This window comes from Fundulus heteroclitus, chromosome 17 (genome assembly GCF_011125445.2).
Source record: "Fundulus heteroclitus isolate FHET01 chromosome 17, MU-UCD_Fhet_4.1, whole genome shotgun sequence".
In the NCBI taxonomy this organism is placed as follows: domain Eukaryota; kingdom Metazoa; phylum Chordata; class Actinopteri; order Cyprinodontiformes; family Fundulidae; genus Fundulus; species Fundulus heteroclitus.
The window spans coordinates 273,193-298,843 of NC_046377.1; the positions used below are offsets into that span (position 1 = coordinate 273,193).

General features: G+C 40.1%; 1 protein-coding gene across 1 annotated transcript in view; it reads right to left on the reverse strand.

Annotated features, from left to right (window-relative positions):
* mpped1 (metallophosphoesterase domain containing 1) overlaps positions 1-25,651 on the reverse strand; it is a 116,504-nt gene that overhangs the window by 40,692 nt on the left and 50,161 nt on the right. The window contains exon 4 of the mRNA XM_012876772.3: positions 22,474-22,699. Within this exon, the coding sequence (XP_012732226.1) occupies positions 22,474-22,699 (226 nt within the window). The remainder of the gene's footprint in view (positions 1-22,473; positions 22,700-25,651) is intronic.

Genomic DNA, 25,651 nt, shown 5'->3' on the forward strand with positions numbered 1-25,651 from the left:
AGCTTGTTGTCCGTTAGCGAAACATGAGAATTAATTAGTCCAAAAAGGCTTCCTCCCATGACATCTAAAAACATGATGTCTTGACACTGTCTCATTATGGCCTGCTACTTTTGCTCCATTTACCCCCGTCCTGGTGTTGAACTTCTTATTTGTTTGTTGAGGCCAAAGAAAGAAAGGAAAAGGAAAGAACAAGAAAATGAAAAGACAAGAAAGAAGTTGGGGTAATGCTAAAGGTGTCATCCAAAATAATACAAAACAACAGGAAAATGTAAAGTTAGGACAAAACCAAACTGGCAATTTCTTTAAAGTGCCTGTGACATGAATGGAAAGATTACATTGACGAAACTGTTTCGATATGAATATTATACAGGTTGTTGACATATATGGTCATAAATCTCACTACAAAGGATTTTTTTTTTTTAGATTTTGTTGCACTCCTGTATGACGTTGAAAGGGGAACCCTGGCGCATAAACCGACTGCTGTTACAATGCTACCCTCAGCAGAGCCGAGCGTCCCCCCTGGAGGTTAAACTGTGCTGCAAGGAGCAGCAGCAGACAGTTGATTTTTTTTTAGATTAGATGACAATACCTGGTTTATAATTTTGAAACTTTGCGTTTGCAATTTTAGGATTCTGTGAAAATGAAGAGTAATCACCTGTGGTTGCTTATCCTAATTCCTGCTAATGCCACTCTTGCTGAAAATGTCCATATAAACAACATCCCTTAACAGCAGTACTAAAGGAGCAATAAGCAACTTTTCCCAACTAGCTGGAGCTTGAGCACTGCCTGTACAACAAAACAAGATGCCACGCCTCTCTCTATCTCTGCTCCAGCACTCGGCACCCATTTCCTCTTCTCACCCATCAACTCATGTGAGCCTATTTGCAAAGGATAAAAACACAGTAAAACAGCATCACCTTTTGGAGGAACGTGTCTAGTAAAGAAGTAAGTAGCTCATAACTTTATAATGCTGCTAGCAAGAGAATGTTTTGATCCGATAGCCGCGCTCTCTGCCATTTTGTGCATGGCGGTGGCATTTTATGGGGAGGGAGGGGACAGCTGTTCACGTGCACGTACATGCAGGTTATGTACACAAGAGATTGGAGAACACAGAGGGATAGTGTGTGACGTTTAACCAGAGTCCATCTAAAAACACACCTTTAGTTCTTCACAAAACTATTTTTTTAATCTAAAATAATGAAATTTCTCTTATTGCTCCTTTAAAGACCTAAAGGAGACAAATGAAGGGTTCAGTGATAAGAGACACCTAATAACTTCATTATGTTATGCACCTTGGACCTACAGGACTGAGAAGGCTCAGGTAAATTTGTCCCTTCACCAATTCATGGTCCCACTTCTCATACTCTCTCCAAGCTTTCTATTCACAGTAATGTGTTTAAACGTGAATCAGTTTGTTTATCTTGTTTAATGACTTAGATCCGCTGAGGTGCAATTACTAATACAAATGTTAAAATCCCCACATTGAATTAAATGTAATTCTATGCCTTAGTCTGAAGACTTCAGATCATTATTAATTACCTTACAACATACTATGAATAGATCATCACTTTAAATCATCAGTTATTAAACTGACGTGGTTTATTCCAGAAAAAAACAGCAGCAGAAAGCTTTACTTTGTACAGAATGACCCAAACTCCAAAAACATAAAATAGGCCAAAGCGATCAGCATCTACTTATCCAAACCACTTCATCTGGAAAGGCAATAATCTTAGTCGGAAACACTCATGAGAATTTCAGCACCTGAAAACACAAAATCTATGCAAGTGTGTCAACCTAAGCTTTTAAGATGTGTGTCACAACAAATAAAATAGGCAGAATCCAAGTGTCCATTTTCATTAAGGCTTGCAGTCCAACACACAACATAATCATTAGATGATCAGGCATTCAGTTTAGAGGAAGCCAGCATGGTGGTTGCTTTGGGGTCCAGGTTTACACAGTTAATGAACGTCAGGGCATACTTATGTGTGTGAGAAAGAAAGCGAGGGTGTGTTGTACATATAGCAGCAGGAAGGGGAGGTACAGAGGAACATAAGGACAGAATCATTTTAATTCCTTTCTTTCCCCCCATCAACAGTGCCACATGCCTTGGGGAGTGAAGTCATGTGTGAAATGGAGGAAAATGCCCCATAGCAGGCGATAACACAAAAGCACACACAAATGCTGACACGCACACCCACGCATGTTAAAGCTCAGCCCCTTGAGGCCATTTAACAGGTAATTTAAAGAGAAATCCCTCCAGGGATACGACACAGTAAAACGTCCTCCTGTCTGCTCTTCCTGCTTTCCATAACTGTTTATTCGGCAACAGGCTGGCAAACCCGCAGCACTTAGGAGGAAGATAAAGATGAAATGCGAGAGGAGTTGGAAAACAGAATAGGGAATGGGGAGGGGAGGGGAGGAGAGATGCATGGGAGGGTGCAGGCAACTGCTAAAATAGACTGTTTTTTTCTTCATTTTTCTTCCATCTCCCATAAGAACTCATTTATTGATGATCATCATTCAAAGTCTCCTCCATGATTTTTGTTTGTAGGAAAATTATAGGACTGAAAGTGGAAGACAGAAATCGAAGAGATGGTGCCAAAGGTGGGTGTAGAGCCAAAGTGGAAAATGCCCTGAGAATTATGGTGCGTGGGGGTTACAGAGATGTTCACAAGTCAATTACCAAGTCCAACTCAAATCTCTAGGCATCTAGGCTGCTAGTTCACCTCTAACGTCTGACCCTGCACCACTGTAGGTTAGGGTTTCAGACCTGTAGGCCTTCTGTTGGTCCTCAGGCCTAAAATACTACATTAACATTTGATAATTGTCTTTCAATTATCTTTTATTCAGTAACAATTATGGTTTGATCTTTTAACATGTAATTTACCATCCAAAAAACTGCTGTCTTCTGTTTATGTTTGAAAATGTATCAAATTGAATATTTTCCTTATTAGAAATATAAATAGGCATTCGATTTGCTCTAAGAAAAAACAGAGATTGAAACCTGTTAATGTTAAATTTCTGCTTTTTTGTCATTGTAATTACAATTACAAAAACAGACACCTTATCTCCGTCTTCCTATAGTCCACTCCTTCATTAGCACTGCTCCAAGAATGCCATAACATTTTTCAGACTATATTATAAAGTCAGTCTGTCATGGTTTCTGTTTTGGTCTGGCTACTTTTCTTGTTATTTTTCAGTTCCTCCTCCTATCACTCAGCTCACCCTCCCTCAGCAACTAGTTACACCTTTTGGACACTAATTAGTCAGGATTCACTTCACCTGCCAGGCTTCCTACATAAGCTCACCTTAGTCTGTTCCTCGTTGCCGGCTCGTAATTCAGTCAACCCAACACCACGCCTGTCCGTTCCTGTCCTCCCATCTTGGTTCCCGTCTGTCCTGTTGTGTTCCTGTTAGCTGCGCTGCTGGACTCTGTACCTCCGTTCCAGTCTTCATGATCTCTGGCTTCACTCCTGTTCCTGCAGCAGCTCAGCTCCTCCGTTTCCTGGTCAGTCTCTCCGCTCTGTTCCTGCCAGCCAGCTCCTGTACCCTACATCCCCGCCTGGTAACTGACTCTGGTTCATCATGTCATCCATCATCCACTGTTACAATAAACTCTCTAAGACAGCTTTGTGTGTGCGTGCTCTGTCCGGGTTCATCCAAAGACAAATCATGACACAGTCAAACTTCTGTAACATTGATCTGGTCAGTTCAGTAGTAGAGAAGGTTGTTAACAAGTGTAAGCTATTTTGATGTTAATGCTTGGAGTGTTAACAACACACTGCATGAAAAGTAGGGTGTGCAAAATAATCGTCATGACGATGTATCTCGATTCTAATATTCGCGATCCAATGCATCGCTTCTTGACACCAAGTATCGATTATTAATTAAAAAAATGAATAAATAAAATTGCATGAATGGTTGGCGAACATCAGCCAAAAACAAGTGCAATACAACTTCCGGTCCAGTAGATGTCGCTGCGGATGTGTTGACGCCCGCTGCCTTGTGTCACAAGCATTTCCAGCCGCGGTATACTGCGACGAGTCATTCATAAACAAAACATGGAGGAGACTGAGAACATTCGCCCGGCTCCATCACATTTTAGTCAGATGTTTGGACGCATTGGGGCTTTAAAAACAAAGAAGGTAAAAACAAAATTGATATGACGCACGCAACTTGCAAACACTGTTACATCATAATGAAATACTGTGGGAACACAACAAACTTAAAGGCACACATGCAGAGGCTCCATCCAGAAAAACAAGAGCCGTGAGCGTCCCAAGCATTGATTAAACAAACGACATTGGATTGCAAGCTAGCCCCAATTTCTACATGCGCAAACATTTTAATGTTTTCATTTCATTGGTTTAAAGGACCACTGAGGCCATGTAAACGGCACTGATTATCCTTATTTTGTTATTTTAAGTTTTATAAATCCTAAGCACTTTTTGTCAGTGTGTCCACTCCAGTAATAGTAATATTTGTGTCCGGTAACAGTAATATTTATTTTCATGGCAATACCTCCAAAAGTCATTTCAATAAATACAGCTATGTATGAATTCAGTTGCTTTCAGTTATGTATCAATTGAAGACACTATCCAGATCATACACAGCCTGTCAGCCACTGGTAATGGCTGTATTTTTTTCTAACAGTGTTCAGTGAAAATATCACAATGCATTGCGATGCATCGCAATAATTCAAGTATCGTGATGCATCGTGATAGAATCGTATCGTGGCATGTGAATCGTGATTCGAATCGAATCGTGACTTCTTTGGCAATACCCACCCCTAATGAAAAGTGGGATATTCTGCAGTAAATGGGACATAAACCTGTCATGGAAGACTGCTGGCATCTTCCCGGATATTTAGTCCCATAACGCTCAAACAGGTCTGGAAGTAACAACAGGTACGTGTGGACCGACGAAGAGACGCAAACATTTCCATCATCCATAAAAAAAAAAACTCGGCACATTCATTAAAGCCTTGCTCTAATACTGATCTGTGGTCAGTGCTAGTTAGCAACATCTACTTCCTGTTTCTTACAGCCAACCAATGTATGATCACGCTGTGCATCTCCTGGTCAATTTGCTACAAACTAAATGCAAACACCTTTGAAGCGCATTTTCTTCTTTGCTATATTTCAAAAAGTTCAGTCAGACAGTCACTGGGGAACCAACATGCAGGCAGTAAGGGGGGTCGTTCTGGCAGGGAAGTGTTGTGTGAGGCAGATATAAAGCTAGAGTACCAGGTGTAATGGTAGGTGAAGCTGATTATGGTAACTGATTATGGAGTGGTGGCTGGGAGGAGCATGGAATGGGGAAGGATCAATCAGCACCAAAAACACAAACAAGAGTCCAAAGCATGACAGGTGACTACCTTACTGTAACCACATGCTTACATTTTAATGGAGATTCACATGCTTTGTAATCTTTTAAGCTTTTTTCTGTCCAACTAAGTGACTGCACATGAAATATAAGACATCATTCTGATTTAGATTGCAATATGACACTTAAATGTACTGTAAAAGTCAGGCAATGATGAAAGTTGAATGAAACATGGTCTGAAAGGTTATCAGTCACCTGAGTCCTACTTATCCAAAAATAGTTCAAATCATGGCCTTCAAGTCGCCTTGGATAGTAACATATTACAACTTACAGTTTTTACGGTGAGATATTTGCAGCTAGGTATACAGGACTGTCTCAGAAAATTAGAATATTGTGATAGGATTTTTGAGTTTTCTTCAGCTGTACGCCATAATCAGCCATATTAAAACAATAAAAGACTTGCAATATTTCAGTTGATTTGTAATGAATCCAGAATGTATGACATTTCATGTTTTTTAATTGCATTACAGAAAATAAAGAACTTTATCACAATTTTCTAATTTTCTGAGACAGTCCTGTAGGTCAGTGTTAATTATTAAGGTAAATCTTCCCCTCATGTCTTGGTGCACCATACATTATCTAAATCTCCTAGATCTCAAGCACTCTGCAGAATTTTGAAACTTGCAGGAAAGAGACACTGTGTGTCCTGCAAGCTCCAAACTTCTACTGGCTTTCTATAAAATTGTTGTCTGGGTGGGGAATAAGCCAGTAAACCTGTGCAGTGACATGTTTAAGTTTACAGAGGTACATTTTGACACAACATTGAAAGCTATGAACTGTTTTATAATGGCTGACTGTGGTTCTGCTAAAGGGTCAAGGTTAGTGTTTCCTCACCACTTAGCACATACATATGCTGACCTTTCTGCTCTGGATCCATCTATGGAGTAAGTTACAAGCTTTTCTTTTTTTAACATGTCCTGTCACGGCATTTCTTAGCTTACCATATGAATCCGATGGTTAACTTCCTATTGTTGGTTGACAGTGTGAGTAGAAGGCCACTCCCTGGCAGCATCAAATTGTACACAGTCAGCACAAATTATTGTGTGGTTGATGGCACCATTTTGTACCTGAAAGATTCTGGCTAACCAAAACCGCAAAGTTATGATATGAGGAAGAAACAAAAATGACTTAGATCACCTTGATATGCAGTATGCAGGTAAGCAAACAGGGTTTCAGAAAAATGATCATCATTGTGATGTTGTAGGCGCTGCCACAGTACTGTAATCATAATTTCCCCATTGGTCGGCGCAGAGGAAAGTTCTACCGATGACTCACTACAGAGTTACCAAGGTCACTTCAAGCATCTGTTATTTAAACCGTCATGGCGACAAAGTGGAAATCAACCCACTTCGTCACCATGAAATGAATGCTGAAACAATGCCTATTCTTCGGATACTTTGAAAGAAATTTCCAGTAATCTGTCCTTCAAAGGTTTACGTTGATCTCATTCTTAAGGCCAGTCTGCTCAGTGATCAGAGTCTCACGGGCTTTCAAAGTCCACAGAACAAGAAGTCCCGTTTATGTCATTGGAGGAAGCTGTAAATGTGCCAGATCAACTAGAATGCCCAGACCAAAAAAAAAAAAAAGTTTGTGCATTAAAAGCTAGGGTAGGAGATTTTTTTGGAAGTTTCCCTAAGTCCCTTTTTCTCCAAAGTACATGGTGAGAGCAGCAGAGTTACAATAAATGGCTAACACCAAAGCCAAGTGCTTTCTCACGCATACACGTATTTTCCCTCTCATATACCTATATCTTACCTCTCACAAGTTTCTCACCACTATGAACACAAAGTCAACATCACACTGTTTGCAGAAAAATAAACACAGTGATTTGCATAACACTAAACACACTTTGTCTACGTTAGACACAGAAGTATATCATGGTGTCTCTTCCTTGGAATTCCAAAGCAATGGCTGACAGATCACCACACTGATGAGCCAGCTGATGTGTGTGCAAACACATGATTGCTTTGCTGTAGACACACCAATCAGGTTGAAGCACTACAAAAAGGCAGCAGGTGAGTTCACCTGCTTTCACCCTAATTGGAAGAAGTCAGAGGAAGAAGAGTGAGGGTAAGAGAGTGAATCCGTGAAGGGCGAGCAGGAGGTAGAGGAAGACCTGAAACAGGAGGAGAACATCCTCCTTTTTCCAAATTTGTCAAATGTTAGCTGTGCAATGATGGAGCCATCATTCAAGACGGTTTTTACAACAGTAAATTTGTCTGATTCAAATTTACTCAAATTGAGTAAAATTTACTCAAAAACAGATAACATAAAACACTCAATCTGAGTCTAAATGTTACCCAGTTTCCTGTACAATTTGTCTTGCCAATGAAGATATTGCCTGTGGTGTTGACGAAATTCTCTGGCCAGATCCAGCTAGGCGAAGAGATGTGTAGTATTTACTGTACACATTTATTTATGTTTTCTTCTTTTACTTAACAGTACGTTTACTGTAACCTATAGGAGTTGTACAGTATTTTTATATTTGTCTATTTTCTGGGCTTACAGTGTTGGGACATGTTTTGGTTATATGAAGAGAAATAATATTTTCAACAGTCTTGATTTTGTGTTGTGTTTGGTGAATTTACAATGTTGTATATTTCCACTTTATCTGTGGACTTCACTTACAGTTATCTAATCACTCAGAGACAGAATTGTTCAGCGTGTTTTAAGTTAAACACAGCAGTGTGTAACTGGTTCGAACAGAATTTACCCTAATGACATTTGTGTTTCACATATTAACAAAATATGTTTTTTATGAATGTGTATATAGTTTTTACAAGAGCGCTTCATTTTGGACATGCTTTGAGGTGTTCTGCATATTCTGTGTGTGGTTGTGCTAATTGTGTGTTGAAAATCTGAGTCCTGTTTTTAAAATTGTGCTTAAGCAATGGTAAAAAAAAAAAAAAAAAACTGTTATTCTCTTTATATAACTAAATCAGTCAACATAGAAAATCACAACAAAACACATTGTGAACAAGAGGAAAGTAGTGGAATGACACACTGACATATACAACAGCAGATGTTTTGATTAAATGTGTCAAGTGTACCGGAATCTCAGTGACACTCTGTGAATTAGGTAGAAAACATCGCTTCCTCACATCTTTCTGACAAAAAATCTTCGGTCAAACTAAGAAAGGAAAGGTTATCTACCTTCCCTGAACAAAGATTATGAAAATATTAGGTATACTTCTTGCTAGAAAAGTAATCAAAATGCATAAAACGCAGTTGTTTTGCTTGAATGTTTACTTTTCCACAAGCAAGGGCGGCCATGTTCTTTTTTTGCTGAGGAAAACTTGATAGTCACATGACCTGGTTGCAAGCCAATGTAAATGAATAGGCCACATTCATTAATGTAAGCCTGACACGCATTGAAGAGCCTAATTGTAAAAATACTATGTCTCCCCTATGGACCAACGTGGGTATTACACGTTTTTCAATGAGACTGGGTTGGTGTTACACTGGATTTGTAATCAGTGTAAACCTGTTTGTGTACAGTATAGCTTTGGGTACTTGTATGTGTAAAGCATGATTTATAAACCATAAAACACATTTTGTGAGTAACTTCGAAGTTTGGATCCGACAACCTTCTTGTGCCTACTCCTCATTCCACTGAGCTCTTTTCAGTTTTATTCATGAAAAACTGCAGTGCATTGCAGTTCATATCTGAATAGTTTGTTTACACTTGCCTCCAAGCATGACGCTGCTGTTGTGTTCTCTTTTTTTGTTGTAACAAGTTAAACATGGTGGAAATGTGCTGTGTCATTTACACATGGTCACAAAATCACTTCAGGAAAACAACGATGTAGTGAGTTTTTTTTTACTTTGGTCCAACATTGAAGCAAAGTGAAGGACCTCGGATCTGTCATCTATTAGCTAACTGGTAGATAGAGAATAGCCTGGAAAGCAGTCCATGAGATGACCAAACATCACTTTCAACACTATTTTTCAACACAAGTTGGTGCCTTTACGTACTTTTTAGACTAGTAAGTTTGAATCAAAGCATGTTCTTCTGTTTTACACAGAGCTTTTAGATGACTGCTAGCGTTAGCCTAGCTAGCTGAGGGCAACTATCAGCTATAAGCAGACGCTCTCTTGGATGCTCTCTGGAGTTTAAATCATAAATCATCTCAATCATAGGGGATTAACTGTGAGATTTCATAACCTAATTTTACATCTTGAACAAACGGAGGAGAGAGCTGCAGAGATTTCAACTGAGGACCAGGAGATGGGAGAATGAACCAACAGTTAGCAGTACGGCTGCTCCCCCTACACCTCCTACATCCGTTGTGGATGAAGATCCAGCAGCCCTGCAGAGGGGTCAGAGTAACATGGGACCTGCATTTAATCTACATCGCTATATGTTTCAGTTTTTCTGAAAATTAAAATTGTCTTTTAATCCTCCTTTTATTATTTCTATAATTTATTCTCTTTACAGAAACTGTTGAAATGACTGCCTGTTATATGACAACATTCAAGCTACTTCAATTAGACCATACTTATGCAAAAAGTCTTTATTACAATTCTTGTGCATTACAATGACTTTGTAAAAGTCACCTGAATAGTGAAAATAAAGTCCCAGCAACAAAGACTTTGTGCAAACGGAAAACTTTTTTTCTCCCCTTTTAGATAAGTCTTTCTCCTCTGCTTTGCAGCTTAAATTTAAATTCTGCATTTTATTTTTATAATAATTAATCTTGTGATGTATAAATCCAGTGTCTTCTGTCTACTTGTTGTTGCAATTGTCACCTCCGAATTTCTCCACAGTGGGAAGGTATCTCTATTGTATTTTAACACTGTTAATGAGATATCAAAGAAAAATGCAATGTGTAATTCCAATATCTTTGTTAATGAGATAAAGAAGATATATAATAAGTGCCAACCCAGATGTAAAGACAAAAAAAGGATGCTAAAAAAAAAGACATCTAATGTCATAGGTTAAAAGGTTTTGGCTGTGCAGAAGATTTTCCAGTTTGATGAACAAAGGAGTAAAACCAAAGGCAAGTGCAGGTGCAATCTTCCTCTTAAGTGCATGTTTTTAAAAACCCTCAGAGCTCTCAGAGTTAAATTAATCTTGAAGAGCGCTGCTGCAACATGTGAGCACATAATACACATGCAACACATTCCTGTTAGTTCGATTTATACTCAGAAGTACAATTTTCAAAGATCCAAAACTAAATAGATAGCCCATGTCCCCAGAACCTGGAATTGCAGATCGGCAAGTTGGAGGTTTCTCAGAAAACCAGACTACAAAATCCAAAATGGCTGCAGCACATTTAAAAGATAGTAACAGTAGCAGTATAATGTATGTACACATATCCTTACCAATTAATTAATCAGTCAATCTTAAAAATACAGCAGCCTTCAGAGAAGCAGATTTAGACTTATTGACCATGTAGTTGCCATGGAAACTACTGATGCACTAACGTCATTGGAAAAACTGGGGATAGGACATACCACAGGACAATAAATAAAACGTTAGAACAAAAGTGAGAACACAGTCACGTTAAGCTTACAAATGTATTAGGCTTGTTAAATTGGACAACTGGACAACTGTTATTTATGGTATCATAAATAACATCTAAGACATCTAAGTTTCAATGTGTCAAGTTAAATCAGAATCACTGATTTTTCTGGGAATGCAGTCTAAAAGCCCAGGTGAGAGAAACAGTTTTATGTGGATGTCGTCACCATCATCATTAGACTCATTATGATTAAAGGAAGCTTTCCTGCCACCTTTACCCCCCAAACCCCCACCCCCACCCCCACCCCCACCCTTTTCTTTTACCATATCCATGAAAACAAGCAAGTTAATTAAACCTGGCAAGAATCCACTCCATTTCCTGCTCATTGGTGCAGACAAGCCATCTAACAGAATGCAGGTAGTCCATTCATGAAAAATGAAAGCACAGAGGAATAAGAGATGGAGAAGGAGAAGGAGGAGGAGGGGACAAGACAGAAAGGAGGAGGAACATGGAAGAAAAAGAGTCTCTCTTCATCTCTTTAGTTTTTGATGAGCTTTTTTAATTGGGTCACTATAGAAGGAGAAGTGAATCCTCAATAATTAAAAAATCTAATTAAGGAGTCTTTTGCATCTCCATCCTTAATTATTTCACGTGGAGCAGTGGGGAACGGTTCATCTGAGCTGTTTTCATTTAAAAAGGAAAACAGAATCTCCAGTTCTGCCTCTCCAGTCACTCATATGCACAATCAACAAATGGACTGTTTCCATTTCTCCTTTTATGTATATGTGAATATGAACATGTATTGGCAATTTTGCCTCTACTTGCTTCTTAATCACTTTACTGACAAATCCTCTTGCTTAAAGGTGCATTGCACAAGTTTATTTTCTTTTCCATATATGACTGTAGAATTGTCCAACATGTATAAAATGAGTTATCTTCTATTTACCACAGTTGCCACTACAGTCAGTTAATAAGAGAGGGATTCAAGCCGAATCCTCTGGGCAAGCGCGTGCATGCTCGTTCAAACAGTTTGAACTGTCTTAGTCTCCGCTGCCACTGCGGTATTAGAGAACACCGACTGCTTTAAAAGATGGACCACAAAAGGCCAGCAACAAGCTCATCTCCAACCCCATCACAGACTCAACACAAGAGTAAAATAAAAATCTCTAGTGCGACAAAGGGCAAAATTGGAGTCTTATCGGTGAAGGAACATGACCGGAGTAAATAACGGGACAGTTTTCAAGCAATGGAGGGAGCTCCGTTCTGCCCTGGCAATGAAAAGTTGGCCCTCTTTTCCTGTTATTAGCGACTTGAGGGAGCTTCCACTTGGGTAGTCAGCCTCACTGCTTCCCCCAAACCCCGCTATGAAGCTTGTACCTACCTGCAGTCATAGCAGGGTTTGCAGTCAGGGCGAGGTAACAGCAGCTGTCTGTCAGACTGACTACAGAAGTGGAAAGGAAATCACAGTTACCTCAACTAACTGGAGAACGATGGTGTTTTCACGTGAAGTCCCCAATACAACAGAAAAAAAGCCGAGAAGTTGCTCTTTTGAAAATGAATAAATGGTAAGGCAGGGGTCAGAAAAAATCATTGTTAACAGCGCTGTTGTTGCCAGCCTCCTCAGATAATGAAAGGAGGGGGGTGTCTGTCTCTTCCCTCTCGCAACTGCAATCTGAAGGAGTTTCACACTGCCAGATACCCGAATGGTATGTATTGTTTGTTATTAAGACACCCGAACCTTTGCGATCGCTGAGTGGACCAGCCCGGGCCAGCAGGCCAGAGCACCATCCGGGCCGCCGGGAAAAACTCCAAGTGCTCCCAGTACAGACACAGTGGCCAGTCCACTGCTGCCATTATTGACCAACTAAAAGGGTAGCTATGTTTTTCCCGCTAAAAAAATAACTCTTGACTCAATATGAAATACTTCTATTCAAAATGAAATATTTTTTTCTATACAATATTAAATGACAAAATAATATTTAAAACTTTCTTATATTGCACCTCTAAAAAAACTGTGAATTCCTAACAGTTAGCTTCTTTAACTCTTCTCCCATGTGCGTACATGAGACTGGTGTAATTTCAACTTGTTGCCAGAGGGGGCAGACGTCAGCAAAAATCCTGGACCTTGCTCTATGCACCTTTAAGGATTTAAGAAGCATTTTCAAAGACAAAAACAAAAATTCAAACATAGACCAATATCTTGACCATACAAGGGTTTAATACACTACTTATTGTCCCAAAATACTTTGCCAACAAGGAAATGTTCTAATTATAGCTCCTACTGCGGGCTCCTGTTCCTTAACGTTCAAGAGGTTAACAGTAAGTACTCTATCGTTGGGAGTAGAGAAGCTTCAAATTTTGGCTAGCCTTTAACTTATACGTCAATAGGAGATGAAAACACACATGGATGATTCTAGTCAAATTCGAGCATGCCGTCTTCCGAAAAAGTTAAAAGTTTGTGCTTACTTCTCACAGGACATTTTCCTTAATTTCTGTAGTGGGATGTGCTTATACATCATGTCACGCAGAGGATTGTGGGATTCCTTATAGCTCCTTAAAGCCAGTAAGGGACGTCACAAGGTTCTTATGCTAAAGGAGCTGTGAGAGGGAGCACACAGGCTCCTTCTCCTACCTCCTTATCATGGCGATTGTTGACACACTCCGACTTTGGCTGAAAAATCCTTACTAATTAGATGTTTTCGGATGCAGCCGATGTTGGTTTATAGCGTTCAGCATTTTTTTCCCCTTCAGTGTTGGAAACATAGCAGTGTTCTTGACATTTTAAAAGGTCTGTATCAAACAGTAAAGCACTGCAGGGTTCAATTTAAATCGGATTTATTTTTTATTTGAAGATGGATTCCAATGAAATGTGTGCTCTGCATTTAACCCATCCCTTAGGGAGCAGTTTGCTGCCATTATGTGGGGCAACGGGAGCATTCTGGGACTAGGGTCTTGCTCGGGACCCAAAGGGGTAGTGTGTGGGAGTTGAACCAGGAAATGTACACCTTTTCCAGCAAGCACCAAGCTTTAACAACTCCACAGCAGAATCAAAACATACTGGCATCCGTCAGCTTCTCCTGTTTGTCTAATAAATAAAAAAATACCAATACCTAATGCTCTGCCTTTTTGACTAAAGAAAGAGATGCTGACTGTTTGTGTGTCTGCAGTGCTGCTGTGTGAAGTTGTGTGGCTCAGTCTGTTGATTTTGATGAGCGTGTTCAAAAGAATACATTTTTAGTACCTGTTACGTGGAAACATCAATCATTTTACAATAGGTTTATGGTCGGTTGTGGTCCTAATCTTTCCCTGAGCAATACAAACTGCAAACTGGAAAGTGTTTTATCCAGTCAGAGTAACTATTTATTGCAAAAGTAATGCAATACAACACAATAAAATGGTAATCTAAGAGAACACCATTTCACTTCACACTACTTTTCCATTTAAGTTGAAGCCTAATGCAAGCTGTCATGTCCTGTATGATACAACTAGCAGTAGTTCACTTTCATAATGGCCCTGAACTGAGTGGTTGTTAGCACACAAACTAATCTCTCTTTTAAATCAATGTTAAGCCACTAAAACAGTAATTTAGCACAGCTAAGATATTTACCTGTCACAACAGAACGCCCAAGCCCCCTTCAAACCCCACACCCTCTACCTCCTCATTTTCTGTAACAACAAATTGGTTTGCCAAAGTATTTACGCTTTTCTGATTGTCCAGGCTTCCAAATCTGAACTGTTAAGTAGTGAAACTGTTTTAGAATAAGTTTGGCTGAGTTGTTCTGAAAGAGTTTCTGTGTTGTTATACGAGTAACAGTTATGCAAATTTAACCAGCATTTTATGTATGTGCAAACTGTATAAAATACATTTATTTTTCACTATTTGCTTAACATAGAACCATCCGTTAATCTTAAATAGGAGGAGCTAGGGCTGGACTATAATTCAATAACGATATATATTAATCGATAGACGTATGGTTCAATGTAAAAAACAGAGGTCAATAAAAAGTTCAATAAAAAAACAGTGCATTTTAGCCTATCATGTAGGTTAATACTACAGTCATTGTATCCTCCTAACCAATCACAAACCCAGGCAAGCTCCATCAGCGTTCAGAGAGTTGAAAGAGCACATGTTCTTTTTCTCTTTTTTAACACTTACAGTTTTCGTAAAAAGTTGGTTGAAAAAAGGGTTTTATTTGAATCCATTTATTTAAAAATAGGTAATCAAGCAACAGCAAAAAATGGCCAGGGCTGCATTTAAAATGCATATTTTTAATTTCTTAGATAATTATCGATATCGATCAATATGATTTCTAATTCATTGATATGCTTATTTTCTATATCGTCCAGCTATATATTTTATCCTCTTCAAGAATAATTGGTTTCAAAATCCACTATTGCTCATGTGAATTGTCATCTTGGATGATGATTTAGGAAAACGCATTGTTTGTTTTTAATGTAGAAAGTATGAGCATATTTTCAACTAAAAAAAAAACTAAAAAAACTAAAAAACTTGAATTTGGATCCTTCTGAGCAACAGTTAATACATGTCGAGTCACTGTTATGTGTATTATAAGGACACCAGAAAAGGTTCAGAGCCTTGTCTGTTTTTAGCCTTAGATTTAAATAGCTGTAACCATTTTAACATTAAAAGTAAATCACTCCATTTGTTGACCAATTCTTATTTTAACTTTTGCATTTCTACAGTAACAACTTTTTAGAAGGTGGCTCTTGACTGAGAAATTTTAATGTATTTTTGAAATGTTCATGTAAATCCAGATAGGGAAGAACATTCCTTCTTGCAAAGAAAAAGATTTTTCTCTCCTTCTCATCAGACACGGCTGTGAGCTTAACAGGCTGCTAACTGCACAGAATGACACATGCATACTCATTTCTGCGTTTGCTCTCAAACAAGAGAGAACCCATGAATGTGTGAAGCTGTGTGTCCCTGCCATGTAGCTCATTATTATTAATGACTCAGATGTCATTTGCTGAGGACCAGCCATGTTTCTGAGAATCTAAGTTGCTAAATTATGAGTAGGACGTATTCCTAAAACACTGAAGACCCCAGATCTGTGACACATGACCAGTCAGAGAAAGAATAATGTGATTCAGTGAAAATATACATACATTTCTGAGGGATATTTAAGGTTTAAAAAATACTTTCAAAAAGTAGCATTCGAGCTTAGCATGAAAGTACTAATTTGTACAAATTATGTTCACACATAAAATGAAGAAGATAGACGTTGAATGAGTAAATAAAGGTAAAGACGTTCTTATTATAGCTAAAGAAGTTGAGTAAAAATCTCTTTTTCATGAACACTAGAGCTGGGATTGGAAGATTGCTTACAATGTGTCAAGTTTGTTCTGTTTTTTTAAGATACATATTCTGCGTAAAAAAAAAAAGATAATCTCAACGTTCTTGGCTTCCTTTTCTGTATGAACATGAATGTTCACTGATGCTGTCAGGAGGGGGGGGGGGGGGGGGGAGGGAGACACGCTCAACAAAAAACTCAGTCAGGGACAGTTCCAAAGCCAGCTTTTGCTGGGGACATGTAGTCCAAAATGGGGACTGTCCCCTGAAATCAGGGACGCTGGTCATCCTAGTCCAGACTTCATTGGGCATCTCTTTGTTAATTCAGAGCTCCGAGCTTCTTGGCTTTGATTCCATGTTGGTAAACGGAAAAATCTCAACCCATCACTCTTTTTCCCCGAAGCGAGCACATGAACCAGTTAATGACAGCACATTTGTACCATGTTTTTAACTTTCTTAAAAACCAAAACAGATACAATATTTTATATGTCAGACTCACCGTCACACAGATATGACAAACAGGCATTCAGGCAGGTGGAGGTGGGTGTTGTTGCAGGTAGGGAGGGAAGATGGGGGGGGGGGTGCTGCTAAAATAATGGCCATATAGGAGCACAAGCCTGGGAGAATAAACTGATGTAAAAATTGTGATGTTCCAGCAACATGCAGCGCCCATCAGCTGAGCAGGGCTGTTAGGAGGTGTTAAAGTGAGAAGAAGAAGAAAAAAGACAAGAGTGGGGGGGGGGGGGGGGTGATAGGGAGGGTTGCTGACTGAGCCTCCAGCTGGAGCACCTTTGTGCTGCTAGACCACACCCTGAAGCTATTATACACACACACACACACACACACACACACACACACACACACACACACACACACACACACACACACACACACACACACTTACACTTCAAAAACTCATCACAATCAGCAACCGGGACCAGCTGGTGAACAGAAGATCTTCCATGCTTCAAACCTGTTCTGACTTCCCATGCCCTCTGTGTTTCATTCACACACACACACCCCCCCCCCCCCCCCCCCCCTTCGCCGTTTCTATCCCCTCGCTCTGTCTCCCAACCCTCTACCCAGAATGGCTACCCAGACCAGACCAGCTCGCTGCAGCAGCTTAAGCAACCACTTTGGGAAACCTGCTATTACCGCAAACCAATTATCCCAGACACACAATTAGACACACATGCACACAAGGATAAAGGACCAAACTCACACGTTCATGTTGTTTATGTGAAAAACAGCAGGTCTGAGGGAAAAGCCAAATACAAGCCAAGCCAGTGGTAAAAGCTACCCCCTCTTTTTTTTTTTAAAACACTTCATTCAATTATCAGAACACTTCTATAAAAAATATATAAACAGATTTAAAGGAACTTGGTTTTCAAACACTGTTAATGTATCCTCAATATTTTCTATGAACAGCTTAAACAGTGATATACAAAACCTAAAACCCTTTGAACATTACATTCTTTATGATTGCTGTAAGACGCGGTATACACTGAAGTCCAAAAGCTTTTAGTTTTCTTACTGCCATAATGGCGATGATCCAAAAAAGTTTATTAAGTTGAACCAATTGTGATTTACGTCAGTCCTGAAAGCTGAGGTACATTTTACCCAGGCCTAACTCGGAGACTTTTAAATTTGAAAGCTGTATTAGGACCTTCACAAATTGACGAAACCACAAATTGTGCTCAGGACCAGAAAATCCTTGGGTACAACATCCGACCATCAGCTTAGACCATCTTAGACCATCAGCTAAGTTCAAGCGAATTTGGGTTATGCAGCAGGGCAAATGACCCGAAACACACCAGTCCCCCACAAATGGCTCAAAAAAGGAGAATTTACTGGAGTGGTCTAGTGAAATTCTGGATTTAACTACACTGGAGTGTGACCTTAAACAGAGTGTTTCATGTTTGTGAAACCCTCTAACATGACTGAATAAAAAAAAAACTCTGCAAAGAGTAGATTTGTTTTGTTCTTGTTGTCTTTGAGGTTTCAGGCCGGTGCTGACAAAGACCTGCTAAATGTCATATAAAACTGCTCTTTTGTTCCTAAATGAATATTGGATCCCTTCCACCTGTGTACTGTCAAAGCCTCAGTGTTACATAGTCTAAGAAAAAGAACAGAACAGTGGCCTACAGAATATTGTTATGGAAATGGGTTACAAGTGCTGTAACGGAGGCAGAAAACAGTTTTATTCCCTGTATGATCGCCATAAAATGGCATTACAGTGATATTTTGGTGTCGCTCTGTCTTTTTTTACATTTTAGTCCTGCTTACAAAAGAACGTTAACACAATAAGTAATCTAAATGTCATTGCATGTCTGGTTAGTAGGGAAGATTTAAAAAACAAAAGATTTATAAATCTTAGTTATGCAACATGTAGCTTTGCCTTCATGTTTTACGAACAATGATCTTTGAATGATGGTGTTCACACCAATATTTTAACCTCTGCTGTTTCACCCAGAAAAATTACATTTCTATGCCTATTATATTTTTTTGTATTTTTTTACTAGTTACAAGATGAACGGACAGTGTGTAACCAATTTGGCTTTTTATTAGCAAAAAGCCCGCCGGTTTTCACTCGCTCTACTCGGCTCCTTGGATTACGTTTCCTGATTGCACTGGCCTAGAAAGGCCTGGAAGAGGACCTGTGTGCCGTACACTGATCTGAAGAATGCCCTGAAAGACGGCTTCAGCTTCTCTGTGTGGAATCACTCTGCTATCCTAACGAGGAGGACATTGGTGAAAAAACAGAATGCGTTACAGTCTACGTCAGTATCAGCGTGGACTCTTCTGTTCCCCTCATAAAAGTCAGATGCCTCTCTAACAACAGGCCCGGATAAACTGCAACATAAAAGCTTTGCTCAAGGAAAAGAAGAGGGATTTCAGGTCAAGAAGTAAAGAAGCACTGAGAACTGCACTGAGGAAAAACATCAGAGAAGGCAAAAACAGCTAAAGGAAGAAGATGGAGGATCAGCTAAAAAAAACTGTGATTTCTGGAGAACTCTGAAAAAATTTCAGGTCACAAACGGTATGGTCAGACATATAGTACGATTCATTTCTAAACAGCTGGATACACCTCCATTTGGGCGGGGTAAAAAAGTTGAGTCAGTACTTTCTGAAGTTTGACCAGCCCCTCGCCCCTCCCTCAACCAGTCTATGATGCTGCAGACACTCTCATCTTGGACGCTTTTGTTGACTCCATGAATCACCCCCCGCCCTGTCTTTCTCAGCAATCCAGATGAGGAACATACTGTGAAAAACCAAAGGCTCCAGGTTCCTGAGGTACTGCGCAGATCAGCTGTGTAACGTCATCGGACTCATTATCAACAGCAGTCTAAAGTTGAAGAAAGTACCACAGCTGTGGAAAACCCGATGCTGGTGCCTAAGAGCACTAACATTGCATCTGATGAAAACCTTCGAGAGGTTGGTCCTCCACCATCTTTACTTCTTCCCAATCTGGAAAACCCTGGGAGTATTTTTCCGTTGCTTTCTACACCATCCAACCACAGTCTCTGATGAAGAAGCTGGAACGGTCAGGAGTGGACCAACACCTGTCCCAGGGGATACTGGACTACCTCACTGCAGTATGTGAGAGCATGGGGCTGTGTCTCTGACAGGCTGGTCTGCAGTACCATGGAGAACTTTCATGGCACTATTTCTGTTCACCCTCTACACTGCAGACTTATCCATCAGCTCCCCAAGATCTTCCAAAGTTCACTGAAGACTCTGCCATAGCAGATCTCATCACAGATGAGGATGACTCAGAGTAGAGACACTGGATACAGAGCTTTGTAGACTGGTGCCATTAGACGTTTATGCCACTGTCATTCCCGAATTTCCCCATCGTAAGACAATAAAGGTATTTCTATTCTATCTATTCTGTTCTAAGAGCCAATAGGTCTAAATCTGAGGCAACCAGACCTTCACTCAGTTTTTCTGACATTTTTGACTCCTATCCAGGAGTCTTTGTCAATTCTGGCTGATTGCACTTGAGCAGCCTGTAGTTGGAGCGCTGCTGTTTTTACTCTTTAAGGTTACATCAGCAGTCTCATCGTGACTAAGGTTACCAAGTACTTAACTCACACCAAGCAATAGGCTCTAATGACACAGGACAGTGATGGGAAGGATTCAATGCCAGATTTGCATCTGGCATTGAATCCTTCTAGAAGGATGGCCATCCAGTGCGCCAACTGCAGGTTGCTCAAGTGCAAGCAGCCAGGATTGGAAAAAAAAAACTCTGACTTGTGTCAAAACATTTTTAGGAAAAACTGAGCAAAAGTCCAGTTGCCTCTAATTTAAGCCTGTTTCACGTAGCCATGACTCGGATAACTTACATAGACATATTCTATTCTACCTACTTGTAATGCATCAGACTTAAAAGAAAAACATGTCTGTACACATGGTCTTAATTTAACTTATTAAATGAAGAAAGGGCTTTTGGTTTCTACTGTGAGATGCTGATTGTGGACGTACTTCCAAGCACCCATGTCAACACAACCCTTCGTCTCATTCTCAGTACCACAGCCAACTGGGGAAGAGATTTCTCAGGAAACCAAATGTACAGTGAGTTGTTTAATGGAGACTTCTCTTACTTACAGCGCAAAATTATCTGGGTTCTCTTTCGCAAACTCTACATGTGAATATAAGGGTTGGAACATTGCTCAATCATACGGTTTTCTCTGCATTTAGAAAATCAATAATATGATATTAAACACAAATTAGGTAATTTATTTAATGCAAACAGCTCTGGGGTCTCATTTCTAAAGCTTGTGTAGGCACAAAAGGCGACCTGAAACTTGCGTACATCACTTTTCATGCAAAAGTTGGGGTCTTTAAAAAAAATATGATGGGAAAATGTGCGGTCCTCATGGTAACCCTCACCCATGCGTATACTCATTTTGGAGAAAGGGGGAATTGGTAACACAGATGGTAAAGTAGTGAGTTGAAACCAAACTACTTAGATGATTCCTCTCAGATGCTCTATTTCACTCCAAATCAGAGATAGATCGACTTCATCAGAAGCATTCAAAACCGCTGTACAATTCATGCTAGCAATGGTGATACATAACTATACATGAAAACCCTTCAAATTAATAAAACAATGCCTATAAGCCATCTAAAATCTGAAATAAATGTCCGCACAACATTGCATGTGGGTTTTCTGCCATCCCGTTCTTCTCCCTGATGATCACCAGGGCGACATTAACGGATAAACTGTGACAAGGTGTGTGACAATTACTTTAAACAGTCAAATACACTCGTGTGTAACGCTGCGCAGTGGATCTATGGGCACTGCTGGAAGACCTGCAAACGGAGGACTTAGAAGGCCAAGCAGCTTTTTAACAACCAAAGCTTTTCTGACCAATGATGATGATTGGCCAATATGCCGCTTTAGACTCCGAGCATTGCATTCTGCTACAACCCACAGGGGACAGTGGCCACAACCCCCCAGGTTCTGGGTCCAAAGAGAGCGCAGAGAAGGTGCGCGCTTAATCCAGAGTCTGCATCCTGTCAGCTTCCTAAACAGCTTTTTTTGTTTTTTGTTTTTTTTTTTGGGGGGGGGGGGGTCTTTATAATCTGGGGGTAGACCTCTCATCCCTCGTGGTCTCACTCCCTCCTCAGATTGGCAATCTCTATGCACAGCCTCAGGAGGTTCAACATGGTGTGAGGCTGTCATCCGACGTTTAAAACTGCGATCAATTAGGTTTTTAACAAGTTATTTTAATGTGGGCAACATCTGTGCTTTTACCTCTGATTTACACAACTCTGTGATTTTTTTTCACATTTTTTGTTGTTTTTTTTCTCTGTTGTTGCAACATCACCATGATAAAAAACGATCAGCTGACCCATTTTTAATACACATTAACCTTCATGGGGTGTTTTGCCTTGACCATTTATGGTTAAATCTGGGTGTGTAGAGGGCGGAGCCTGAGGCAGAACCTGGTATGTAAACGTTCAGGTACAGCTCTGATCTATAAAGGAAAAATTGTGTGCTGGTGTGTGTGCGCATGGTTTCATAAATCTGATTTTTTTTTTCCTACGCCATTTTCTTTTTTCTTGACATACTGTACACTTTTAGTATGGATTGCACGGAACGTTTTATAACTGATACTCCTGGTCTTCAAGAATCCAAAGCTCTCTGCTCTGGCAGTAATTCACACAGAGAGAGTTTACTAAATGCGTAATGCCTCAGTTAAATGTGGGCAAATCGCTTCCTAAGAAAGACACTGTACATTCTGGAACTGAAAGGACACAGTTGTCAGTAGCTCTGGTGCTCCTTGTAGAGCGGCAGTGACTCACCATGGAGAACCATAGATCCTGAAGCCCCGCACGGTCACCTCAGAGTCCTGCAGGTAGATGCAGTTGGTGAGCAGCGACTGGACGTTTTCATAGTTCTCAGGCTTCAACTTGGAGGCTGAGGGGAAGTAGTAGAAGTCCTGTTTGATGAGATCTGCCATGAATTCTTGATCGAAGGTCAACTCGTGGTTTCCAGCGATAACAATCTTGATGTCGTACGGCAGGGTACCTGGTATGGAGGAGAGGAATATTAAACGGGTGAATGACCAAAGAGAGTCAGATGGTGCGGGTTAAAAAGGTTATAAAAATGTAAGACACACCAATGACAGGAGGAATAGATTTGATTATAAAAAAATAATAACAACTTAACAGTGGGTGGGAACATATATATATATTTATTGATAAATATATTGAAATGGATACATCTAAATACATAAATAGAAGAAAAGTAAGGAAAAATAATAAAGGAGATAAAGGACAAAGAAGAAAATGAGAACAGAAGGAAGCTACGATGAGGAGGAAGAAACTGAGGACCATATGGAAGCCCTCTCAGATGCTTTGGCATTCATATGTGACAAGGCTTTCTTCTTGTTTTCCTTGCTATTCCTAGTAAATCTGTACATCTGTCTCAGATTTCCTCAATCATTCAAGGTCTCAACCCAGTGCACTGCTGCTGCCTTTTGTCGATGCAAGAAAAGCTGACGGCATCTCTCTAGAAATCTTTCTGTCTAGAGGAAGGATAAGAAAGAAGAGCAGAATTGGCCATCACTGTCATCTTACGATGCAGAATATTAAACATTTACGGGCTACAGCAATCACTGGTGGATCTTTACCCCGTCTTCTTTCATCCTCCTCTAATCAAACCCTCACTCCTTCATCCTCTCCGCCTTTTCAATGGCTTTAATTGGCTATTCAGAGCTTGGCACAGCGGGGTGTGACATTGATCCCGGCTCATCAGGCTCAGCGGTATCCGAGCCTTCGCGATTTTTAAAATGACATTTTCAAAGCTCGACTCAGGAAACAGAGAGTCAACATTGACAAACATCTGGGGGTCTGCCGTGTGAGGTAAGTTGGCTGGCAGAGAGTTCAATCGCCGTTCTTTTTTTCCATTCTTGCCGCCAGCACAACAGAGCGTGCAGCTTAGCGCGCCGGTTTGTGTGTGACTGGGCCTATTTGTGACTGACTTCCCGATGTGTGCACAAGTTTGCATGCATCTGTGCATGAACATGTCACGTTAGTGAAAAGGAGTAATTAAACTGAGCTTCAGAAGAAGCTGACAACCAGGCGACAAGTCTGTCACAACAGCCAATCACTGCTCAGTACCATCGGAAGGATGGAGGGAGGGAGGGAGGGAGAGGAAGGAGACGGCAAAAGAAATACTTTGGGAAGCCCAAAAATCCTTGAGTGTGAAGGAGGAATAATAACGAGATGAAAGAAGCTGTCAAAGCGAACCCGTCTCTACAGTTTGGACCCAGGCCGACGCCTCTTCATACATAACTGCCATTTGTTTGGAGAAAGGGCTTCTGTTTAGCTGTCACAAAGACACAGAAAAAAAAAATCCCCCATAAACAAGGGGCTGCACTTCCCCGAAGGCAAATGGACACACAAAGCCAACATACCATAAACCATTTTTCTGATTCCTTTATGTCTAAAACATCTAAAAAAAAAAAACATTTGCTGTAAAAATTTGGCTTCATGGGAAACAACACTGTGAAATGAATCAAAATGTAAACCATTGGTCACAATGCTCCCGATTAGCTAAATGTCTGATTTATAAATTATTATGTTCCCTCCAAATGTCTGTAAAATTGTGAAATGTGTCATAGTACTAGTCTTGTGGTTGAGATAAGTCTTATCAAATAATTGTCCAAACTTTTATTAAGTAGATAAAATTTGATGTTTATGTGTGTATATTAGAGTTCCTTAGAGTTCCTGCGTATGGGTTGAAAACACTTTTCACCTTTCTAGAGTTTGCAGCCCTTAACATTGATTTCTCTCCCTGAAATCTTTTTAGAGGCTTTTCAACAACAACACAAACTGAACAAAATCTGCATGTGGAGAGCATACTACTTACACAGTCTTACATATTGGTATATTCCTTTTAAATAGATTTTAAAACATAGTGTTTACTATGAGGAGTTTGGATGGATGGATGGATGGATGGATGGATGGATGGATGGATGGATGGATGGATGGATGGATGGATGGATGGATGGATGGATGGAGGGATGGATGGATGGAGGGAAGGAACTGAGGTAGCCATTCTCATGGACGGCCATCCTTAGTAGGTAAATTGATTTGTCTTTTTATTTCCAATATGGAGTGCGACTCCGGCCTGCTAACTGCTTACACAGCAGGGCAGGAAAAGCTTATCAGTTGATGCTTTGATTAGGTTACAATTCAGAGGGCTACAATGTGAAGCCTTCTCCTCAAAATAAGATCATAGGTTAAAATTAAAATAATAAAATTTTGAGATTGCGTACTGATCCAGGGTGTTGCACGTCAGCAATTCCATGTACCTAAAAAATGGATTTAGCCTGTGAACGCTTGACAAAGTATCAATGTAGGAGTATCAATGTAATTGTTGTGTTGGTCTATTTTCATGATTTCTGCACTGGATATGTATTATCCACCTCCCAGGGAAATCCATGGATATTTTGGAGCTTCATGCCTGTTCAATATATGTTCAAGATGAACATGAGTTTCTAGAAACTGAAACCTGGTGTCATGTTTCTGGCTAGGCTGTCTGTACTCTCCCTCGCTTTCCCCTGGCTCCGCAGTAATTAAGAAGATACCACCCACCCGCTATCTCTGCCATTGTGACACAATTAGCCAGACCGCTTTCAACTGTGTCCGCTCCTTTATGGGAGTTTCACAGTTGCCAGATTTTTGAAAGCCACTGAGTGTGTAGAAGTCCAGCGTTCCCTGCTTGCCTTGCCTGACCCTGTCCTTGTTCTATTTTCCTGGTTTTCCTCATCTCGTCTTGCCCTTGTTGGACACCTCCTTGGCTTCTCTGTTTGTCTGGACCTTTACCTGGACTGTTTTCATGACTATGAGCATTTACCAAACCCTTTAATCTGTCTGAATGTCTGCATCAGGGCTTTATCTTTAATTTTAATAAACCTTTCAATGCAAGCTCCATGTCTGGCTTGAACATTGGGTTCTCTGCCTGTCATCGCAT